At 53.8% G+C, this 21791-nt stretch overlaps 1 protein-coding gene across 2 annotated transcripts; it reads left to right on the forward strand.

The window, feature by feature from the left end:
- Positions 1-1646: 1646 nt before the first annotated feature.
- Ntrk1 (neurotrophic receptor tyrosine kinase 1) lies at positions 1647-18456 on the forward strand. Of its 2 annotated transcripts, XM_021157731.2 has the most exons (17): positions 1647-1859; positions 5031-5105; positions 5323-5394; positions 7084-7152; positions 7995-8146; positions 8309-8451; positions 10652-10784; positions 12767-13096; positions 13463-13480; positions 13638-13693; positions 13939-14041; positions 14473-14619; positions 14893-15023; positions 15161-15333; positions 16441-16681; positions 16957-17115; positions 18143-18456. In XM_021157731.2, exons 1-17 carry the CDS (start codon positions 1648-1650, stop codon positions 18326-18328), a joined length of 2400 nt encoding a protein of 799 aa, XP_021013390.1. In that variant the 5' UTR covers position 1647; the 3' UTR covers positions 18329-18456. The 2 variants fall into 2 exon arrangements, with proteins under 2 accessions (XP_021013390.1, XP_021013391.1); XM_021157732.3 differs by lacking the exon at positions 13463-13480.
- Positions 18457-21791: the final 3335 nt, after the last annotated feature.

Consider the following 21791-nt stretch of genomic DNA (forward strand, 5'->3'; position numbering starts at 1 on the left):
AAGGGAAAATATTTAGCCTGTCAACTGAGGGAGGTGGGGGACAGATGTGTTGGGGAAATAAGGTTGGGGGCCAAGAACTGGGCTCTGGAACCCCTCTCTCTGTCTCAGTTTCTCTCTCTCCCTCATCCCCACCCCCCATCCCGCTTGCTGCAGATCTGGAGGGAGCGGCTGGGCTCCCTGGCTTGATTTGCAGGGGAGTTCTGGAGTCCAACAGGTGTTTTGACATCTGCGAGGTAACTTCCCGCAGCCTGGACAGGTCGGACTCCGCTGGTGAAACTTCGCCTCTCACAGCCCTTCCCAGCCTCCTGAGGCTACTTTGAACATACTTCCTTGGCGCTGGGTATGTCCCCGTCAAATCCCTTGGTTTTGACTCAAATCCCTAGGAGACGAGTCGTCCTTCTCTCTGTGAGATTCCTCCTTCATTTGGTTATCTTTTTTTTTTTTTTTTTCTTTTTTGGTTTTTCGAGACAGGATTCCTTTGTGTAGCCCTGGCTGTCCTGGAACTCTGTAGACCAGGCTGGCCTCGAACTCAGAAATCTGCCTGCCTCTGCCTCCCAAGTGCTGGGATTAAAGGCGTGTGCCACCACTGCCTGGCTCCGTTTGGTTACTTTTAAGAACTCAGGATGTTTAGTGGGCCTCTATATATGTACTTATTCGGGGGGCACAATTCATGATGGGATGATCTCTTAAACGCGACACTTATACTTGCAGTCAAGAAGGCCATTGAGCAAGACTTGCCATTTAGTGGCCTGGATGCTGGGCCTGAGACTTCCCAGGTTCACAAATACCGAGAGCCGATGGTTCCCAGCTCCCACGTCCGAAGAACTAAGAGATCTATTAATTTCTCCGCACAGAAATCGATGCTCTTGTCAGGGCGGCGATCGATCCCAGGCTTGGTCTGCCTGGCCATAGCTCGGCTCTGGGGCCCCAGCTGGATGGTTAGGATTGGGAACTGTCCCTAAGACCAGAGGCACAGCTTAGCAAGGCTCGGAACTGCTCTCCTCGGCCCTCGGAACCCCATGCCGAACGCAAACGCCGGGCGCGAGGGCTTCTAGCGCCACCCTGTGGTCTTTTGCGGACCGAGAGGTCTCCAGCTGTGTTCTAAGGACTCTTCTCTCCCCCTGTTTTTCTCCCCAGGTTCTGCATCCAGCCATGCTAAGGCCCTCTCCCTTTCCTTACTAGGGTCTGCAGAGCGTTCACCTAACTTATTCCAAGTGACATGCACACCCTCTTAAGCAAAGTGCACCGTGAGGCTGGCTGGGATGACCTGGACTTCAACCTTTCTCTTGTTCAATCTCTCCACGTCCCCGCAAATCTGAAAATGCAGCTGTTTTACTGTGAGAAATAAGGTATCAGCTTCCTAGCTCCCCCAGCCTCAGAAGTCACTTGTGAGGCAATCTGTGGCAGCCCCCCGCCCCAGGTCTCCTGCAGCCACGAGGGACATTAGGAAGGCGAGCTGGCATTAGGGCCTCGAAAGGGGAGGGGGCACTGGGGGCATCGGCAGGCGGGGCGGGGCGGGGCCGTGGGTGCCGCCCTCTCCTGGTGGCTAGTCTTTAACACCGCCCCGCGCACGTGTCGCGCGAGGCCGGGCGGCGGCAGCTAGGAGCGCACGGACGGCCGCGCGGCCCGAGCTAGGGCGCTGCCGCGATGCTGCGAGGCCAGCGGCTCGGGCAGCTGGGCTGGCATCGCCCGGCCGCGGGGCTAGGCAGTCTGATGACTTCGTTGATGCTGGCCTGTGCCTCCGCTGCATCCTGTCGCGAGGTCTGCTGTCCCGTGGGCCCCTCGGGGCTGCGCTGCACCAGGGCAGGGTCCCTGGATACCCTCCGCGGCCTGCGGGGCGCCGGGAACCTGACGGAGCTGTGAGTGTGTGTCGGTCGGGGGAGGGGTGCGGGGTCAGGAGGGCACAGCCCTTCCCCGATGGCGCGCACTCACTCACCTCTGGCTTGAGGGGTCAGGCTTGGCTGCTGTAGGAGACTGGCACGTGTAGCCTTTGGCTGTGCTGCGGCGGCTTCTCCTGATGCCACCACCCTGGTAGAGCCGCGCAGTCACTGTCTGGATGTCACTCAGGATTAAGGGTAGCTAACTGTGGTGCTGGTTTGGGGTAGAGCAAGACCGAAACTAGGTGGATTAGGCATTGGTCCAGCGATCTAGGATAAGAACCTTTTTGTGGGGTTCAATCAAGAGCCCAAGTTCCTAAGCCCATGGAGGAGTGATTAGCTGTGCAGAATTCGGCAGTGTGGCACCTTTGCTATCTTCTTTTTCTTAGGGGGAAGCCAGCCCCCAACCTCTTCCTTGTCATGCAGGGAATCCAGCTCTTCTCTGGATTTGTGATTGAGCTGGAGTTGGTGGGAGATGGTGAGGAACCAGCTTGGTGTCTGAGCTCTTTTTTCCTTTCCACTGACCACAAGTCTCCTTGATTTGGATGCGGGAAGCAGGGAACGAAACCCCTTTGCTTCTCTCTCTGCTCGCCCATCTCTCCTTTCACCTTTGTCTCCCTTCTTGTATCAGGGAGTCAGGGCTGTTGTTGAGCGATTTCCCGATTTTCCAGGTCCAGAGCTGGGAGGAACCTTCAGCTCTGCAGTACTTAGACAATGTGCAATAATCGGTTACAAAATACTCAAGTACTTTGTAGCAGCTAGTGAAACCTTTGAGAGTATAATTGACCTGAAGGAACTCCGCATCACACAGTGATGGCTGGAAAATACTTGAGTATTCTGCACGCTGGTGGAGCTAGCAGCCTGCAGTGATTGGCACCGAGTTACTCAGGCATCTTGTGGTAATTAACGGAGGTACTCAATCTCTTTCTAATGGCCCTAGGGAGACCAAGAAGAGAGGAGATGGCCTTGTCTTGGTCTGGGTCTAGGCTCCTGCAGGATGGGATGGGGTTTGAAGTCTAGATGGTTACTCCCGGGCCTGTCCATTCAAACCAGAGTCCAGCCTCCTGATTGTTTCCATCAATGTTCTCGTTCTTCAGAGCCTTTCAAGACTCCAAGTCCAGCCCAGGGACAGGGGTAGTGGGCAAGCCTAGACTATCGAAGAAGAGGCTTGCAGGGTGGTGAGCTGAAATGTTCACCCCCCTGGGTGGGGCCTGATCCTCCCAACTCCTCCTGCACAAACCTCTCCCTCCTCCCTCACCCGCATAGCTAACAGGGAGCTAATGGACTCAAATAGACAGATTGATTATGAATCTGAACAAATGAGGCGGCATGAAGCACACACACTGCCTGACAGCTCACACATACCCGGCTACATAGATCTTCTTAGCAACTCCCTGGGTCTCTATAGCTTGAAACCCTTGGGGGCAGAACAGGGATCTGGACTCCCTCAACGTGGCTAGCAACAACTACTTAGCACTCCAAAGGGAGGACAGACACATAGCCATCCTATGGGGGACAAGGCTGGGATCGGGGAAGCATAGGGTCCCTTGGACTGACCAGTTCCCCTACTCCTTTTTTTTTAACCAAGGGAAAGCCCCCCAAACAAGTCTGTCTGTCTGTCTGTCTGTCTGTCTGTCTGTCTTTTGCCTCCCTGGTTCTCAGCCCTTATCTCTGTCTCGGGGTCTCCATCTCCTTATCTGTGAGTCCATCCACTCCAGGATCCTCTCTCTCTTCCTGGGTCCCTCATGATTAAGGAGGGGCTGGGGGGGGGCAACGGCTCTATGCTTCTTGCTTGGTTTGGCAAAGTGCTGGAGAGGAGAGAGTAGGGGTTGCTGTGGGGAAGAGCCAAAGGTTTTGAGGGGGCAGAGTTCTGAGAACTGTTAGTGAGTCAGGAGCCCCTAGCACACACAGGGATGGGGAAAAGAGGAGGCCATGGACATGCCCCCCGCAGAGGACATGTCATTACAGGGGAGTGTGTTCACAGGAACTCCAAGATGCCAGAACTACAAGATAGGACTGCGCCCACAGCCACTCCACCCCAAGGGCTGCTTGCTCTCTGCCTGTCTGTCTTTTGCCTCCCTGGTTCTCAGCCCTTATCTCTGTCTCGGGGTCTCCATCTCCTTATCTGTGTCTCTTTCCTCCCCGCCCAGCCCACTCTCTTCCTACTGTCAGTCTCTTCTGGGGTTTTCACTCTTTGTTTATCTGCCCTTGCTCTGCCACCCACCTCCTCCAGCTTTCCATGTCTCACACTGTATGTCCGTCTCTCTTCACCTCCACACTCAGAGTCCATCCACTCCAGGATCCTCTCTCCCTTCCTGGGTCCCTCACGATTAAGGAGGGGCTGGGGGAGAGCCCAACGGCTCTATGCTTCTTGCTTGGTTTGGCAAAGTGCTGGAGAGGAGAGAGTAGGGGTTGCTGTGGAGAAGAACCAAAGGTTTTGAGGGGGCAGAGAGAGTGGAGTGTATTGTGTGTGTGTGTCTATGTGGTTGGTGTCAACGAACCCATATGGTAGCCACAGAACAAGTACGTTTAGGAGCACACAGTAGCATTGGGATAATTGGGACGTCCTTAGCATTTGAGTGGAGCAAGCACCTCCAGGAGTCTTGTCCTTTGTGGAGGCTAGTCTCAGCACAATTTCCTATCATTGAGCATATATATGCTGGAGAAGCCTGCTACAAAAATGGAGCCCCAAGCTGAGAATGGCAGTGGGCATTGACTAACATGTCTTCACATCTTCTTATCTGTGTATGCATGGGAGAAGTCTATGTGAGTTTTGTTCACGTGTATCCTGCAGTGAGGGTCTGAGGACACCCCTGTGTGTTTCTATACACTTGCCTCTGTGTTGCAGGAGGCATGTGAGAGGCTGCATGTATGTAAAGGTGAGGGGGGATGCGTGCACGCAGGCACATACATGACTCGTGAGTCATGTCAGCATGTGGGGGCATGTGCATGAATGGGGGTGTGAAGTGGGTCTGTGTGTGATGATTGGTGCATATGCTCATGTGAGGGAGGGGGGTTGGTTGTGGGCACAGGGTAACTCCACTGAGGTCCTGACCACTGTTGACCAACCCCTCTCCCCTGGTGACCCACCCCTCTCCCCTGGTGACCCACCCCTCTCCCCTGGTGACTCTCCCCTCTCCCCTCTCCTTGCAGCTACGTGGAAAACCAGCAGCACCTGCAACGCCTGGAGTTTGAGGACCTGCAGGGCCTGGGGGAGTTGAGAAGCCTGTGAGGACTAAGGGTAGACACAGGGTGGGACTGGGCACAGGGTGGTGGGTGCCCACACATATCGGGATCTGGAAAGACCCGAGAGTGGGAGAGGTCTGGGACGCTCAGGGGTTTGAGGGGTCCAGGTAACTTATGGAGAGGGGTGCCCAGCTCCACAGGGGTGTCTGGCCTTGGTGGGCAGAATGCAGAGCTTAAATTCCTCTCATCCCTTCCCTAGAACCATCGTGAAGAGCGGCCTCCGCTTTGTGGCCCCAGATGCCTTCCGTTTCACCCCTCGGCTCAGTCACCTGTGAGTGGCCAGGCTGGATTGGAGGGGACAGGGCTGAGGAGGACCTCCAGCCTGGGGCAGTGAATGGGCTTTGTGCTCCCCAGGGAACAGTTCTGAGGAAGGTCCAGCCTGGTCTCCCTTCCTTAGGGCCTTTCTTTCTGCTTTGGTGTTCTGATTCTCATCCAGTCAGGCTGGTGGGATCTTTGTTAATTCGCTTCTATGATCCATGCCTCAGGGACACTTCTCACAAGTACCCATCCGGGCTCTCTGTCCGGGGTTGGTAGGGTGTGAGGGGCAGGGGCAAGACCCCTGGTTCTAATCAGAAGTTCATCTCCTCTGCTGTGAGGTGCACTGTGGGCTGGTCCATAAGGCCAGCGTGGGAAGTGGTATATTCTGGTCGCTACTCCTCCCCCTCCCCATTCCTGAGAGTTACAGCTACTTGTTCTCAGAAGACAGAGGGACATGAAGTCGGTAGAAGATGTGCTTAGAGTTCCTGGTAGTCCCTCCCTGGGTTGTCATTCACAGAGTTGGGCTGGGTCCTTTAAACTCTCACTTGGGTCCAGGGATTTAACAAGAGTGATGTTGTGTTACACAGTATATGTCCTGGCTTTAAAATGTCCACCTAGGGTTGGAGATGTGGCTCAGTTGGTAGAATATTTGCCTACTATCCATGAAGCTCTGGGTTTGATCTCCACTGCCACATAAACCAAGTTTGGTGATACATACCTGTAATATTAGCACTGGGGAGGTGGGGACAGGAGGATCAGACGTTCCATGTCATACTTAGCTACACAGCAAGCTCCAGGCCATCCTTTTGTCTTAACACAACACCACAACAACTTAAAAAGAAATTTAAAATGTGTGCTGGGTGGTAGTTCACGTCTCTCATGGCAGTGACTACTTGAGAGCAACTGGGGAAACAGAGAAAATATGATCCCCATTTTATAGATGAAAATTCTGGGAATTAGCTGTTTCTTGACTGAGGTCACATGACTGCACATGGCTGGACAGGTGCAGCACTTAACCCCAGGTGGCAGTGCTACAGGTGTTCCAGGACCTGCATCAGAGCATTCATCCCAGTCTTTATAAAGTCAAGGCTGGGTAGGCAAGGCGAGTGGTTAGGGCACAGCTCCCCAAGGGAGCTAGCTGCAGCAGTGAGGCACCGAGTTCCTCAAACAGTTTTTCCTAGGGGCAGGAAGAGAGCCCTGTCTGGGCTCTCTCTTCATTGTCCCTGGGTTACTGCCTACTGGAAGTTCTCTCAGAGGAACAGGAAGGAAAGGCTGGGGGCCTGAGGAAGGACTTTGACATCCCTGTCTTGAGGTTAGGTGGGGGAGGAGGTTGTGAGAGCCTTGGTCCTCCCCTCCTCCTTGGTGGGGAGCACAGATGGAGCCCCTTACCCCAGCTGTGGCCTCAGCACTTCGCCAGCTGGGGCTGAGGTGGGGGCAGGGCAACCGGCTGTTCCCTTGGCTCCCTCTTCCTGGGGTCAGGGAGGGGGTTAACTGGGATTAACCCTTGTTGTCCCAAGGAGAAGTCTGTACTCTGAAAGACTTACCTGCCTACCCCATTCCCACATTCCCACACATCCTCAGGCGTAGCACGATGTTCAAGTTGACTTGGCTGGGGAGGGGGCGGGTAGAGGTCTCCTTTGGACTTCTGCCTCAGACTGGGTCAGAGTAAGGTCGCTGGCTCAGGGCATCTGTTCTCCCACAGGAATCTGTCCTCCAATGCGTTGGAGTCCCTCTCCTGGAAAACTGTGCAGGGGCTCTCCCTACAGGACCTGTGAGTGTGTGGGCAGGGGCAGGGCAAGGGGCCAGTGTGTGTGATGTGTGGCTGTGCATGTTTGTGTCCCCGGGGCTATATGCAACTGTGTCTCTGTGGAACAGAGGAGGGGTGGGAGGTGGGGGCATCTCTGGAGACTGTGTTGTGTCTGGGAGCTTATACTGGCAATTATGTGCATGTCTGTCAGCCATGCCCCTCCCACCCCCATCCAAGTAGAGCCTGCAGGACTATCCTGGGCTGGGCTGGGCTGAGCAGTCTATATGGATGAGTAGCATGTGTGTGTCCAGAGCTTCAGGGCTGTGTTGAACAGACTCTGGCCATCCTGATGCTTGAGGATAGCAGCCCCATTCCCAGAGCACACACACACTGGAAGGGAGATACATAGAATAGTCCATATGTGTGTGATGGGTACCTAAGGCCTGTGGGCCACGGTGACCTGCCCTTCCTGCCATCATGCTTGTCTGTTTGTGTGTGATGGGTACTTAAGGCCTGTGTGCCATGGCAACCCACCCTTCCTCCAATCATTTTTGTCTACATGTGTGTGATGGGTACCTAAGGCCTGTGTACCACGGCGACCCACCCTTCCTCCCATCTTGCTTGGCCTCTTACTCTAGAGCTGGGGAGAGGAGTCCCATGCGATGCTCAGCTGGCATCCACAGCAGTCTGCCCTTACTTAACTAAAGTAACTAAAGTCTTGTTACTGTGTTGGTTATGGGCCTGGTTCAAACCCCACCCTTCTGCCTAGATCCCTTGGTAGCCAGCCATCTCCAGAGCACTGCCTCCTGGCCATTCAGACCTGTCGCACCCTCTTTCCCTGACTCTCAGCACCCCCTACCCAACAGGACCCTGTCAGGGAACCCACTACACTGTTCCTGTGCCCTGTTCTGGCTCCAGCGTTGGGAGCAGGAAGGGCTGTGTGGTGTGCATACACAGACGCTTCATGACTCAGGGCCTGGAGACCAGTTCCTCCCACTGGGACACAACACCAGTTGTGGTAGGTGTTGTTGTAGAGGGGGAAGCCTGGGGGGACCTGGGGTAGCATTGGCAGGGGCTATGGACCCTGGAAGCTGGGGTCCATAGATTGGGTCTCACGAGCAGGGTGGGGTTCACCAGCCCACACTTAGGTTCTAATGCCCCTCCGTACCCTGGGTGGCAGGTGTACCCTCAGTGAAGATCCAGATGCCCAATGACTCTGTGGAAGTGGGGGATGACGTGTTTCTGCAGTGCCAGGTGGAGGGGCTGGCCCTACAGCAGGCTGACTGGATCCTCACAGAGCTGGAAGGGGCAGCCACCGTGAAGGTGAGAAGCCTCACAGCCCCTCCAAGGGGACAAAGGACCAGGCCATAAGAGACAGCGAAAGTAATGAGGAGCACACGGGAAGACTGGAAGGACAGAGATGGCTCAGGCATTGGGCTAGGAATAACAGCCAGGGGACTGCAGGTCCTCAGGGCCAGTCTGTTGGACCCCCAGACGACTCCCCCCAGACATTGGGCTCCATCTTTGAACACAATGCTGGCTGCAAGAGAGGGAGCTATAGCTCACATGTGAGACCCAGAACAGGCCATTCTCCCCATATAGTCTTTTGTTAGCTTAGGAAACTGAGGCCTGGGGGAGCCAGGACAGGATCTGTGTTCCACTCCCAGGGCCAATTACAAGGGCTTCTGGATCTCCCTGGACACGCAGGAAGCCGTACTCTCTTGGATATGTTATGAACACATTAGTGAAGGGCAGCTGGCTCCAACTCTCCCTACTTATTTTTAAAATGTGTGTACATAACACATGTGCACTGGCACATGCGGAGGTCAGAGGGTAAGCTTAGATGTCCGTCCCTACCCTCCATCTCATTTCAGTTTTTTGCTTGCTGCTTGTCCGTGAGTTTCCAAAGAGTTTCCTGTCTCTGCCTCCTATCTCTCTTTGAATGGTATCATAGGACCACGATGCTGAGCTCAGCTTTATGGGGGTCCTAGGGATCCAGACTCAGACCCTCACCCTTTCATTGAGCCTCCCTTTCAGCCCTCACTAATTATTTCTTGGGATAACCTCAGTCTGCTTTTTTGTTTTCTTATTTGTAAGTGGAGGTAACCATGGTGGCTTTCTGACATCCTCCCTTCTCTACGTTTTGTTTGGTCACAGAGAGATGCCTTGGATGCATCTCTGTCCTTCCAGAGCCTCTCTTAACTGAGCATCTTCCCAGGTTTAGCGTCTGTCCTCAAGCTGCCCACAAGCTAATGACATTAGCTACAGTTGACTTTGGAAGTTCCCCTGCTCCCCACCAAGATGGTGTTTCTCTGAGAAGCCCTCTGGCTGTCCTGGAATTGGCTGAGTTCCCCTCCATACACTCCAGTTAGGGTGTGACTTCTCTATGAAAATTTTCAGGAAATAGGTGTTAGTGACATGTCAATTTCCCAAAGAGATACCAGAAGCTGAGACTCCCCAAAGTTGACTGAAGATGTTTCCACACGCAGATACTGGCTCTGCTCTGCTTATCTCTTCTCCACTGCTCACAGGCACTGAGTGGGAAGAGCTACTCGGCAGCCATGATGCCAGGGTCTCCCTCCTTTCCTTGCTCCAGAGGTCTCCAGCAATTGGAGTTGACTCCCCTTTTAAAGTGACGCTCCTGATACCGAACACCCTCATCCCATAGGTCCACTTTCTGATACCTGGATGGGCACAGCCCATTGTCAGAGTTGGATAAAATTGTCAACAAGACCTCTGAAGTTGTTGGGTAGTGGCGCACACCTTTAATCCCATTTTTTTGGGGAGACAGAGGAAGGAGGATCTCTGAATTCAAGGCCAATTTGGGCCACAGAGTGAGTTCTAGACCAGCTAGGATGACATGGTGAGACTTAGTTTCCAGGGTTGGGGTTGGGGACGGGAAATTGGAAAATTCTGCCGAACTCATCGAGATTGAGAATTCTTGGAAGGTCATATGTACACTCGGTGCAGCCACGGTTTCTTAGATAATCCGAGCTGGTTTTAATCTCTTGATAGTGGTTCACAATCAGCCATCTCATCACTGAAGTCACTCACTGGCATCTTTTTCCTTTGCTGAAGAAAGCGATGATTTGACCGAAGCTGCTTCTAGCTGCAGCCTATCCCTTTGTTTCTGACCTTCCTGGGACTGACTGAAACTCAGTTTGCTAGAACTCTGAGCCAGGATTGAGTTGGCAAGGTCCTACCTGGCTCTCTGATGGGCTGCATATGAATGTGGAAGTTGGCTATCTGGCTATCTGCCGGCTAGCCCCTTGATTGCCACTTCTATTTTAGAGTACTGTCTATCTATTTTGAGGCAGATGGCTGGGATTTAGATTTTCTCTGACCCAGGAGCTACTCTACAAACTGCAAAGGAGACCATTCTCTGCCTGCCTTCCCTTTGCCTCCCTGGCTCTCCCTCATCCCATACGGGACCAAAGGGCTCCCAAACACATCAGCTCTATCCTCCTATCTCCTGCCTATTCTTGCTGAAGCCCTTCTGATGACTCTCTCTTCTCTGGTCCAGAAATTTGGAGATCTGCCATCCCTGGGGCTAATTCTGGTCAATGTCACCAGTGATCTCAACAAGAAGAATGTGACGTGCTGGGCAGAGAATGATGTGGGCCGGGCCGAGGTCTCTGTCCAAGTCAGCGTCTCCTGTAAGCCCCTGGGACAGCCCTTGCATCCACCCCCACCCATCTCCTCTCCCCTGAAAAGGAAGGGTGGGGGTAGATGGGATCGTGAGTGGGCGTCTCTACAGCTGCTCCCTCTCAGCTGTTTCCAGATTCCCATGAAAACCTGATCCTGCTTGGGAAGTCCTGGGGGCTCCTCAAGGCCAGAGGGTTATAGATGGATTTCTTTCTGGCCTGCTGCCCAAGCTTGCTACCTGAGGCCCTCAGCACCAGCTGCAGGCTGGCCTCATTGCCTATTTCTCTTTAAGGCTTTTGTCCTGCCACTTTTATTTATTTATTTCACTTAGGATGTTAGTCTAGGTTTGGGATAACTACTTTATAGCTGGTGAAGTCTTTGCTAGTCCAGGACTGAACTTCTTCCAACTTGGGCTGACATTTGTGCAAACCGAGCTCTGTGGGTAGAATGAGCTCAGGGTTGGAATTCTAGTGAAGGGGGCTTATTTCAGTTCTGCATTCTATTCTTAGACAAGCTTAGGTTTAATCAAGGGGGTACGGCCATAGATAAGCATCCTCGTTGGAAAGGAGGGGAATTCCTCTCTCAAGTTCCTCTTTATAGTCATTGCCTAATTTCTCTGACTTTGCCAATGCATTATCTTTAATCTATGTTCCAGCACCAATTCTTTTTTTATTATGAAATACACAGTTATGCAATCAAGCATGCACAATATTTATTTACATATTTATTTAGAGATGGGGTTTTGCAATGAAACCCATGCAGCCCTGGAACTGTTGATCCTCTTGCCTCGGCCTACACAATCCTGGGATTACAAGATCACCACAGCTGGGTAGCCTACATACTTTAAGAAAGAATGACCCTTGCTCAAGCTAGGTGTGGTGGCGCACGTCTTTAATCCCAACACTCTGGAGGCAGAGGCAGGCGGATCTCTGAGTTCAAGGCCTACATAGTGAGTTCCAAAACAGCCAGTGCTCTTATACAGAGAAACCCTATCTCACAAAGACAAAAACACGCAAATAAACAAACAAAAAAAAGAAGTGCCCTTACCAGGACGTTAGAAGACACCTTCCCTCAGTCACTGCTCCACCTCTTCCATCCTAAGTTTTATGTTGAACACTTCCTTGCTAAAATCATTTTCCACAGGGGCTGGAAACGTAACAGTTTTGAGCATTTTCTGTTGTTTAAAAGCACTGATTGCTCTTGCAGAGGGCCCAGGCTGGGTCCCTAGCACCCACACGGTGGCTTGCAACCCTCTGTAACTCCAGTTCCAAGGAATTTGAGACCCTCTTCTGTCTGTCCTCCAAGGTCACCAGGCACACACGTGGTACACATATACAGGCAAAACACTCATATACATAAAATGAACCTTAAAAAAATACTTTTCTGCATGTCTGCTTCCCTATTAATAAAACTTGTTTGCTTTATGCAATTTATAAATGAAAACTTCATGTATTATTTTTCTTCTGTTTTCTTTGTCTACACTTTATATTTATGAAACACATCTGTGGTAACAAAAGTACCTATAATTTCTTCATGTACTATATACACTTCATGGAATGAATGCTAGTGAGAATTTTCATATAAACTGTATGTGTTTATACACATACCTCACACATAGATACTGTTTTCTTTTATGAGAGGCTTTTGATTTTTCCGTATTGTGACTGTCTCAAAAGCGTGTTTCTTGTTTCTCTGTTTATTTGTTTGTTTGTTCGTTTCTGTGCTGTGCTGGTACCCAGGACCTCTCAAATAGCTTGGATGGCAGGCCAGGCACTAGCCCTGTACTGGGCTCTATGTGTGACCCTTAAGCCTCAGATTTTGCCCGTTTTCTGCCATATTCAGTATCATATACTAACTTTCTTCCAAATATGTCTCCTAGAGGATTTCTTAGGGTCCGCTGACTTATTTTTCCCGACCTGTCCCCTGATTTGTTCCTTCCCTGGATTCCTTCCAGACAGTTGCCCACTTCCTGTCACATGCTTTCTTCCCGTAGTCCCAGCCAGTGTGCACCTGGGCTTAGCGGTGGAGCAGCATCATTGGTGCATCCCCTTCTCGGTTGATGGGCAGCCAGCACCGTCTCTGCGCTGGTTGTTCAATGGCTCTGTGCTCAACGAGACCAGTTTCATCTTCACTCAGTTCTTGGAGTCGGCGCTGACTAATGAGACCATGCGGCACGGCTGCCTGCGCCTCAATCAGCCCACGCATGTCAACAACGGGAACTACACCCTGCTGGCGGCCAACCCCTACGGCCAGGCTGCTGCCTCCGTCATGGCTGCTTTTATGGACAACCCTTTTGAGTTCAACCCTGAGGACCCCATCCCTGGTGTGAGAGCTACCCCGAACCCTGCCCTGCTCCCGGGAGGACCTGGGTGGAGATCCAGCAATCCAGGGAGGTCTGGCCTCAGCCTGCCATGACCCTGGTTCCCAGAGCTGGAGTGCTTTGTCCTGGACAGAAGAGCTGGTGGCCAGCTCTGTGCTGTCCTCTTGCCCCTCTCCCAAGCCAGGCCTGCTGAGGCCCTGAGCTGTTCCATCTGTTCTGGCTAAGGGGAGGGCTGTGCCCTAGGGGGCAGCTACAGAACCCTCTCCCTTGAGGCCCAGAAACCTATCTATCCCATAAAGGATCATCCTGGAGGGGAGGGCCTCCCTGTTTTCCCTCTCTGACTGCTTTTTCTCCTCCTCCCTGCCGCAGTCTCCTTCTCGCCAGTGGGTGAGTTGCCTGGGCTGGAGGGCAGCTGTATTGTCTCAGAGCTGAAGGAAAGGGGACAGCTAGCTGGGACCCCGAAGTGTGGCCAGGGTGGGGAGCTGCTCAAGGAGACCTGGCAGCTTGTGCCAAGCCCCACCCTCTGTGCCCCGTGTCCCCACAGACGGTAACAGCACATCAAGAGACCCAGTGGAGAAGAAAGATGAAACCCCTTTTGGGGTGAGTGTGGGGTATGGAAGCTGATGGAGGGTGTGGGATGGGGTGGCCAGGCATGGCTCCTTTGCCTGTCATCAGGAGCTAGAGCAGGACAGTCAGTCTGTTGTGTCCTGAGCTTGGTTAGCTGCATGCCCGGCTAGCTGAGGTTACTAAGGAAGCTAGGCACAGGGCTGGGGACCTGGCTCTGGAGTCCCCTGTAGGATGGAGCTCAGAGTACAGAAGCCCTGTAGGCCTGACCCTCCTTCTAGGTCTCTGTGGCTGTGGGCCTAGCCGTCTCTGCCGCCCTCTTCCTTTCTGCCCTCCTCCTTGTGCTCAACAAATGTGGACAGAGGAGCAAATTTGGGATCAACCGTGAGTTGGCAGCAGTGGTCTGCCTGTCTGTCCACCCATCCCACTGGCTCGATTTTCTGCTGGCTCTTGCCATCTATGCCCTGTGTTTGGCATATGGTTGGGGGGGCGTGTCTATGGGGCTCAGGCTGTATGTGTACTGGGCTGGGGCAGGGCTGTTCTAGAGGCAGCAGCTACTTGTTGGTGGCTAAGCTGGTGTCAAACACAGAGCATCTGGGGGCTCAGCTCTGTCAGGAGCAGGGGAGTTGCTTTGGTACCAGGAGCCAGATCAAGAGAGGCCCTGGCACTTTCTTCCCCTCGCCTGCTGTCTTGCTCTAGCACCACTCTGCCCCTCTTGCCAGTGAGGAGCCTGGCACTATTCAAGCTATTCATCTGGACAAGGATGGAGATGCTGCCTGGGTATGATACTCCATGTGGGTGTGTCTCTTCCCCAGGCCCTGCTGTGCTAGCTCCAGAGGATGGGCTGGCCATGTCCCTACACTTCATGACACTGGGTGGCAGTTCTCTTTCCCCTACTGAGGGCAAAGGCTCCGGACTCCAGGGCCACATCATGGAGAACCCACAGTACTTCAGTGATACCTGTGAGGAACTGTTATAGTAGGCGAGTGTGAGCATGGGGTGTGTGTGTGTGTGTGTGTGTGTGTGTGAAGTCCCTGCCCCAGGCCTCTCCCCATCCTATCTCAAAGTCTAGCCTGTCTCCTATCTTCAATCCTGTACCTCCCACGCTGGACTCTCTCTGGTCAGATGCTCCTTCCCACCCCCACCCCATATCCTGGGTCTGCACTGCCCTTACCACTGCCCCATCCTGCCCAAGCGAGGCCTGCCTTCTGACTTTGCAAGTCCCTCCCTCCCAGGTGTCCATCACATCAAGCGCCAGGACATCATTCTCAAGTGGGAGCTAGGGGAGGGAGCCTTTGGAAAGGTCTTTCTTGCCGAGTGCTACAACCTTCTGAATGATCAGGACAAGATGCTGGTGGCTGTCAAGGTGAGACTATGGTCCTGGTAGGGACTGCTGGCCTGCGTCCCTCAGACCACCATCGTGTTAGGATGGGGATAGTTGAATGAAACAAGATGAGGTGGTGTTGAGGTCCCCTTCAGTTCCGGCCCCATCCCGACCCTCAGGCACTGAAGGAGGCATCCGAGAATGCTCGGCAGGACTTTCAGCGTGAGGCCGAGCTGCTCACCATGCTACAGCACCAGCACATCGTGCGCTTCTTTGGAGTCTGCACCGAGGGTGGCCCGTTGCTCATGGTCTTTGAGTACATGCGCCACGGGGACCTCAACCGTTTCCTCCGGTACAAGAACCCACCCCTGCTCCCTTCCCTGCTCTCTTCCCTTGTCCGCCAGATGATCTGACTTTCCAGAGGCTCTAGGGAGCAAAGGTTCATGTGCACTGTCTATAGGACTCAGCTACAGGAGGACCTGAGTAGGAAGTACCCTGGGACTTAGGGGACACTGGGTGGCTCAAGGTAGAGCACGCCTAAGGTGCATAGAGATGGGTTGGTAGAGGAACCAGTCAAAAGGGAAGGCCATGGAGAGCCATTTCCTTGTTTGTGGACAGCTTGCAGGCCCAGCCAAGGAGATATCATCATATGGGTTCCAGGCTGTGTGAGGAGCAGCTGGTGGTGCTCCGTGGAGCACTGGGAGGAAAGGAGAGACTTTGGGCAGGAGGCTTGGGCCATCATAATTCCAGCTTGCTCTGATGACACATGAGACCTCCCTTCTAGCCATGCTCCCTGGTTTACTTCTCTGCTCTGAACTGGAGTCTTGGTTTCAATGTCCCTTCTTCCAGGAATCCTTCTCTATCTCTGTCTCTTGGTGTGAGCTTATTAATACTGTATTCTCTGCCCTAGTGCCCTGGTCTCAGAGGTGCTCAACAAACACTTAGCAAACTGAAGAAAACACTGCCTGCAAGGCAATCAGTGGGAAGAAAGAAAGTCTGGGAAGGGGTGGCATGTGGGGAGTGACACCAAGTGATCAGGATGGCCTGGAGAGGGGAGGGGCCCAGAAGATTGAACAGGGACTCCAGTTGCTGTCTGGAGCTGGAGAGGTCCTCTTCATGGGGCAGGGGGGACAGGGAGCAGGAAAAGCTCATCTTAGCAAAGGCTGTGCTTAAGTGATGTGACAGCAGTGAGGACCAGGGAAGTTGGAGGCTGGGGCTGAGTTCCTCCAAGGACTAAGGACTTAGTATCCTTGGGGGTGGGGATGGCTGTGGAGAAACACAAGCCTCTTTTCTCCCTTACCCTTCTCTCCAGACAGCTGCCTCCTTCTTCCCTTCCTCCATTTTTGCTTCTAGTCTCTTCCTTCCTCAAATCCAACTCTACAAATCCCCTCCACAGCTCCCAGGGCTCCACCCACCCAGCTCCTCTCTCTCAGCTTCTCTCTGTCTCTGTCTTTCTCAGGTCCCACGGACCTGATGCAAAGCTGCTGGCTGGTGGTGAGGATGTGGCTCCTGGTCCTCTGGGCCTTGGGCAGCTTCTGGCTGTGGCTAGCCAGGTGGCTGCTGGTATGGTATATCTAGCCAGCCTGCACTTTGTGCACCGGGATCTGGCCACACGCAACTGTCTGGTGGGTCAGGGACTAGTGGTGAAGATTGGAGACTTTGGCATGAGCAGAGACATCTACAGCACAGACTATTACCGAGTAAGTGTCCCTAAACCTTCCCAGCATCTGTACTGTCCACAGCCTTGCTTGGGGGTTTGTAAGACCCTGCACTGTCAAGCTTGCCCCTCCTCTTCCTTTAGCAGTGTGAGCTCTGGGTTCTGGTCTCCCATCCCTTCCAGCATCTCAGACCCTGATGGGAAACTATTTTCTCTCCTGGTCCCTCAGCCGTGGCCCTGCAGTACCTTCTGTCTATTTGAGGTGATGGGGATGGCTTTGGTTGCCTCCAGAGGAGGTGATACAGTGTATCTCTGCAGGTGGGAGGTCGGACCATGCTGCCCATCCGCTGGATGCCACCCGAGAGCATCCTCTACCGCAAGTTCAGCACCGAGAGCGATGTGTGGAGCTTCGGGGTGGTGCTCTGGGAGATCTTCACCTATGGAAAGCAGCCCTGGTACCAGCTCTCCAACACTGAGGTCCGCTCTGCCTTAGGCATCCTCAGTCCCCCCCCCCCCCCGTTCTTTTCGCCTCTCCTGGTCCTTCTCTTGTGCAGTCTTCCAAACCCAAGCTCAGATGGCTCCTGGAGGGCCCTTAGAGGTCATTGTGGATAGAGTCCGGGCCATGCCTGTGTGTCTCCTAGGTCACAGTGGGCATTTACAGGGCAGAGGAGGGGGATGGGAAAGAGGGGACAGCAGGAAGGCTGGCGGTTAGCTGGAGGAGGACAGCCCTGCCTTCCCCTGGCCTGGCTAGCCACAGTTAGAGCAGACCCCAGGTGTTTTGTCTCCTCTGCAGCTCCCCCAAGCCTCCTCCTTGGCTCACAGCTGTCAGTTTCCATTTCTCCTTCTAATGCAGTCTGTTCCCCGGAGGCTGATGGGGTGGGGGAGAGGGTTATAGATTTTAATTTTCTCAAGCACTGAGAGAAGGAATGGAATTAGTGCTGCCCATAATCTAAGTCCTCTAATGGGGATGGGGAGAAGGGGAAGAGGCACCAGGCGCCTTCCCCAAGCAGTCCCTGTCACGGGCTCTTTGTCAGAGCATTCCCCTAGCCGCCCCAGTGGCACCTCCTGGAGTCTAACTATTGCTACAGTTTCTTTTCAGCTATCTCTCCCGGAGTGGTGCCCACAAAAGGGAGAAGAAGCAAGGGTTGCCTCTGCTTTAAACCCAAACAGCCATTTTCCCCCCAAAGGCTACAGCTGTCCCACACTGCTCTTCTCCAAACCCCTGAGGCTGAGACTCAGGCTGAAGGATGGGTTTGATAATGTCATGCCCTCACTCTTAGCACCCCACCCAGCGAGTCCTCACTGGGTGTAACACTAGCCTTCTGGAGGCAATCCTAGAGTCGGGCAGCAATTATTCCCATTTTTCAGAGACGGAGCAGGAAAGAGCCTGGGAGTTTGAAGGGCATCATACAGTTCAGTCCGTCAGGGACCATCTGGGAGAGCCTGAAACCTTCCTGTCCCGAACTCTCAGTTTGCTCTCCTCTCTGTCTCTCCCATGGCGCAGGCGATCGAGTGTATCACGCAGGGCCGGGAGCTGGAGCGGCCGCGCGCCTGCCCTCCTGATGTCTATGCCATCATGCGAGGCTGCTGGCAGCGAGAACCTCAGCAACGCCTCAGCATGAAGGATGTGCATGCGCGTCTGCAGGCCCTGGCACAAGCGCCACCCAGTTACCTGGACGTTCTGGGCTAGGAGCCGAGTCTTGGTGCCAGGCCACCCTGGGCTCCCTCGGTGCCCAGGAGCTACCACATTCAAGTCTCTCACCCTCAGCATGTGGAGGGGACCCAGCAGGCAGGGAGTGGAGGGTGGCCTTGCTTCATGGCCAGCATCCATCATAATAGCAATTATATTTATTATCCCTGGCTGTGTCTCTTAGCCATTCTTGGGGAGAAGGGCTTGGGGACTCAGCAGAGGTTGTGATCTCTGGGTCTCTGGAATCAATTTCCATTCTGGTCCCTCTGGGTTGCCCCCCTACTCCATGCAGCTGTCTCCCACTTCATCTTCACCCCTCACCTGGTGGTGACAGCCTGTCCACACCCTCACTGTCTGTATTTGGTCTTCACAAAGGCTGATGCTGAGGAAAGGGAATAGGGCCCGGGGGACAGCAGCCGCTGCGGGTGGGAGCAGACAGAACAATCACACATTAGAACAAATGATCAAGACAGAAACTGTGGTGTGTGTGTGTGTGTGTGTGTGTGTGTGTGTGTGTCTACAGCAAGGACTGAAGGAACAGACCTTAGTGGTGCACACCTTTAACCCCCGCTACAGGAGTCTGAGTGCAACAGGAGAATCTCACATTCAAGGGTCTACCTGGGCTTTGGAATCAGTTCAAAGCCAACCTGGGAAACTTAGGGAAACCCTGTCTCAAAACAAGTTCAAAGACGGCGGGGAAATAGCCCAGCAGTAGAGCCCTTGCCTGGGATGCTCGAGGGACTGAAGATGAAGGACCACAACCCTGTTCCTACCCCTCCAGGTTCCCTTCTTGGTCCTGAAGCTTTGAGGTTAGCACGTGGAGGTGGGGCTTGGACAAGGTGGCTTCCTGAGGCTAGAACTCCGGTGCTGTCCCATGCTACTCAACGGGCAGATGGGGTCTACCTTTCTTTGTGACCCTAACTGAAGGGCCTGAAGCATTTGTCACATTAATATCCCTCAACTCCACCACATCAGGGGAGTAGAGCCGGGCCTCCTGTCCATTGCGGAGGCTTGCTTCCACCCCTGGGGCTGGAGCAGCATTTCAGCCTTCTCTTCCCATCACATGCTGGGTTCCTGCAATATCACATGGCTGCTCACACAGCTCCTGGGGCAAATGATGGCTGTCTCCTGTCCCTGGGTGCCCAGTTCCCTGCCTTGTCCCTGTGATTCAATCTGTTCTTATCACCCTGGGCCGAGCCCTGCAGTGTGTCTGCCTCTTGTCCAGGCTGGTTCCAGCTAATGGAGGGAGGGCTAGCCTAGGGCGGCAGGCTGATTGATGGGGGGTCTGGTCCCCAGGGCCCTCGTTGGCAGGCTCTCCTTTCCTGCCTTGGGATGGGCGGTGCTGCTTCACTGAAGGAGGGGGACAGAGAGGAGGCATCAGATCTGGCAGGTGAGACCATGGACAAGAGCTACTGATACTGAAGCTAAGAGACTTCAGAGGGAGGCGCCAAAGAGGGAGATGAGACAGAAAGGGAGCCAGGGTTAGTAACACACAGGCAGGGGAGGGCAGTCGGTCAGTCGCTGGCAGAATCCTAAGAGCCCAGGACTCCTGCAGGCTTTGCCAACCCCTTCCTTCAGTGCCTCTGTCCTTTGATCCTCCTGTGGGTGAGGGCTTGGGTATAGCAGATTAGGAAGCCTTGCTGAGGGCCCAGGGCTCTGCTCTGAGGTTTGCTGCACCGAGCAGGATTGGGCAGGGTTTGGAAGCCAGATAGCAGAGGAGACCTGAAATCTCAGCGTTGATTATGGGACATGGAGGACTCCTAGGCCCTCTGCAGGGTTACTGCAGAAGCTGAGCCAAAGAGGCTCAGAGTTCTGTGAGTGTGGCTTGAGGACCTTCCGGGAAAGTGACAGAGATCTGGGGACGGCCGAGAGGAGAACCAGTCCTTCAGGCAACATGACTTGAAGCTCTGCACAGGGACAAGAAGGGACTGTACCCTCTGTCAGAGAGTGGCCTTCCCTCATGGATGGAGATTCAGACACTCGTCCACAGCGTCCTGGCCTAGCGCTCTGGCCTACCGCATGTAACCAGCCTCAATGGAGGCGTGCGCATGGGAGCACACACAAACTACACTCTTTGCCATTGTTGCTGGGTCCCGTTGCCATTAGCAATGTCCTTGTCCCACTGTGGCCCCTGCCCCTTCTCTGTTAATTACCTCCTGGCTGTGCCAAGCCCATTAGCTGCCCTCAGTCCCAGGGGCTAAACACCAGTTGAGATGGATAGCTATAAGGAGATGGGTGGGATGAGGCCCTGGGGACTTTCGGGGGCTTGAGGCAGACATCAACCTGGGGCCATAGGGTAGTATTATCTTCCCCTGTACTCTCCCTTCTCAGACAAAGGCTGCATTGACTGGAAGAGAGGCTCAGAGAGGCTGGGGTGCTGTGGAGCACTGAGCAGAGGAGCTGTGCTCTCCTTAGTTAGAAGAGGAGGAGGAAGTGGTGTGGTCAGCGCGGTGGGCTCCTCAGGGCTCCATCCCTGGGACAAGTCTCTAAGGAACTTGTCATTCTCCTGCTCCCTCGGAGCTGGCTTCTCAGGAAACTGGAAAAGTTACCTGATTCCAGGTCTCTGAAGACCCGCAGACAGGTCTCTAGGGCTGCTCTGGGAGGACACCCCACTTTGCCTGTGTCTCTCAGGCTGAGGACAGGTCCTAACTGTAGACTTCACAGGCCCCGGGAGTGTAAGTATCAGCTAGAGGGAGCTTGCTATATTCCTATATGGGCCTTGGACTGGCTACCCAGTGTTGACAGAAGCAGGACAGTCACTGGGATCCTGGGCTCTAGCCTCTTGTCCTGCTGGTGTGCCAGGCTACCCAGGCACCTCCAGCAGGGTATGAACTTTCCCAGATAGCCTTTCTGTTCCCTCCCAGCTGTGAAAAATGGAGAGTTTTGCCAGGAGTTGGGGCAGAAGGCTCCAGCTGAGAGAGACAGATAAATCAAGGCCAGAGCTGCAGGAACGAACCAGTGGAGGCTAGGAAGGAAAGAGCCAGCAGCCGGGAGCCATAGGACTCAGCAGGGTGGAGCCCCAGAGACAATCTGCTTTTTGTTGCTCCGAATCCAGCCCCTTGGAACCAGAACTCTGGCAGCCACCTCCCACTAGGCTGAGTTTCCTTCATCTCTGTTGAATTCTGTGCCCTGGCAGGTAAACTAGACTCAGCCAATTACCAGTGCTGTCATTCAGCATTTCTGTACCTTAGTGTCTTCTGTAAAATGGGAATAGATAATAGCAGAACCCTACAGAGATCGCTCTCTCTCTCTCTCTCTCTCTCTCTCTCTCTCTCTCTCTCTCTCTCGGTTTTGGGTTTTCAAGACAGGGTTTCTCTGTGTAGCCCTAGCTATCCTGTCCTGGAACTCACTTTGTATACCAGGTTAGCCTCAAACTCATAGATCCACCTGCCTCTGCCTCCCGAGTGCTGAGATTAACACCATGAGCCACCTTGCGCAGCGGAGACATACTGTTCTTATGCTA

This window comes from Mus caroli, unplaced genomic scaffold (genome assembly GCF_978045245.1).
Source record: "Mus caroli unplaced genomic scaffold, Mus_caroli_1 scaffold_3, whole genome shotgun sequence".
Lineage (NCBI taxonomy): Eukaryota > Metazoa > Chordata > Mammalia > Rodentia > Muridae > Mus > Mus caroli.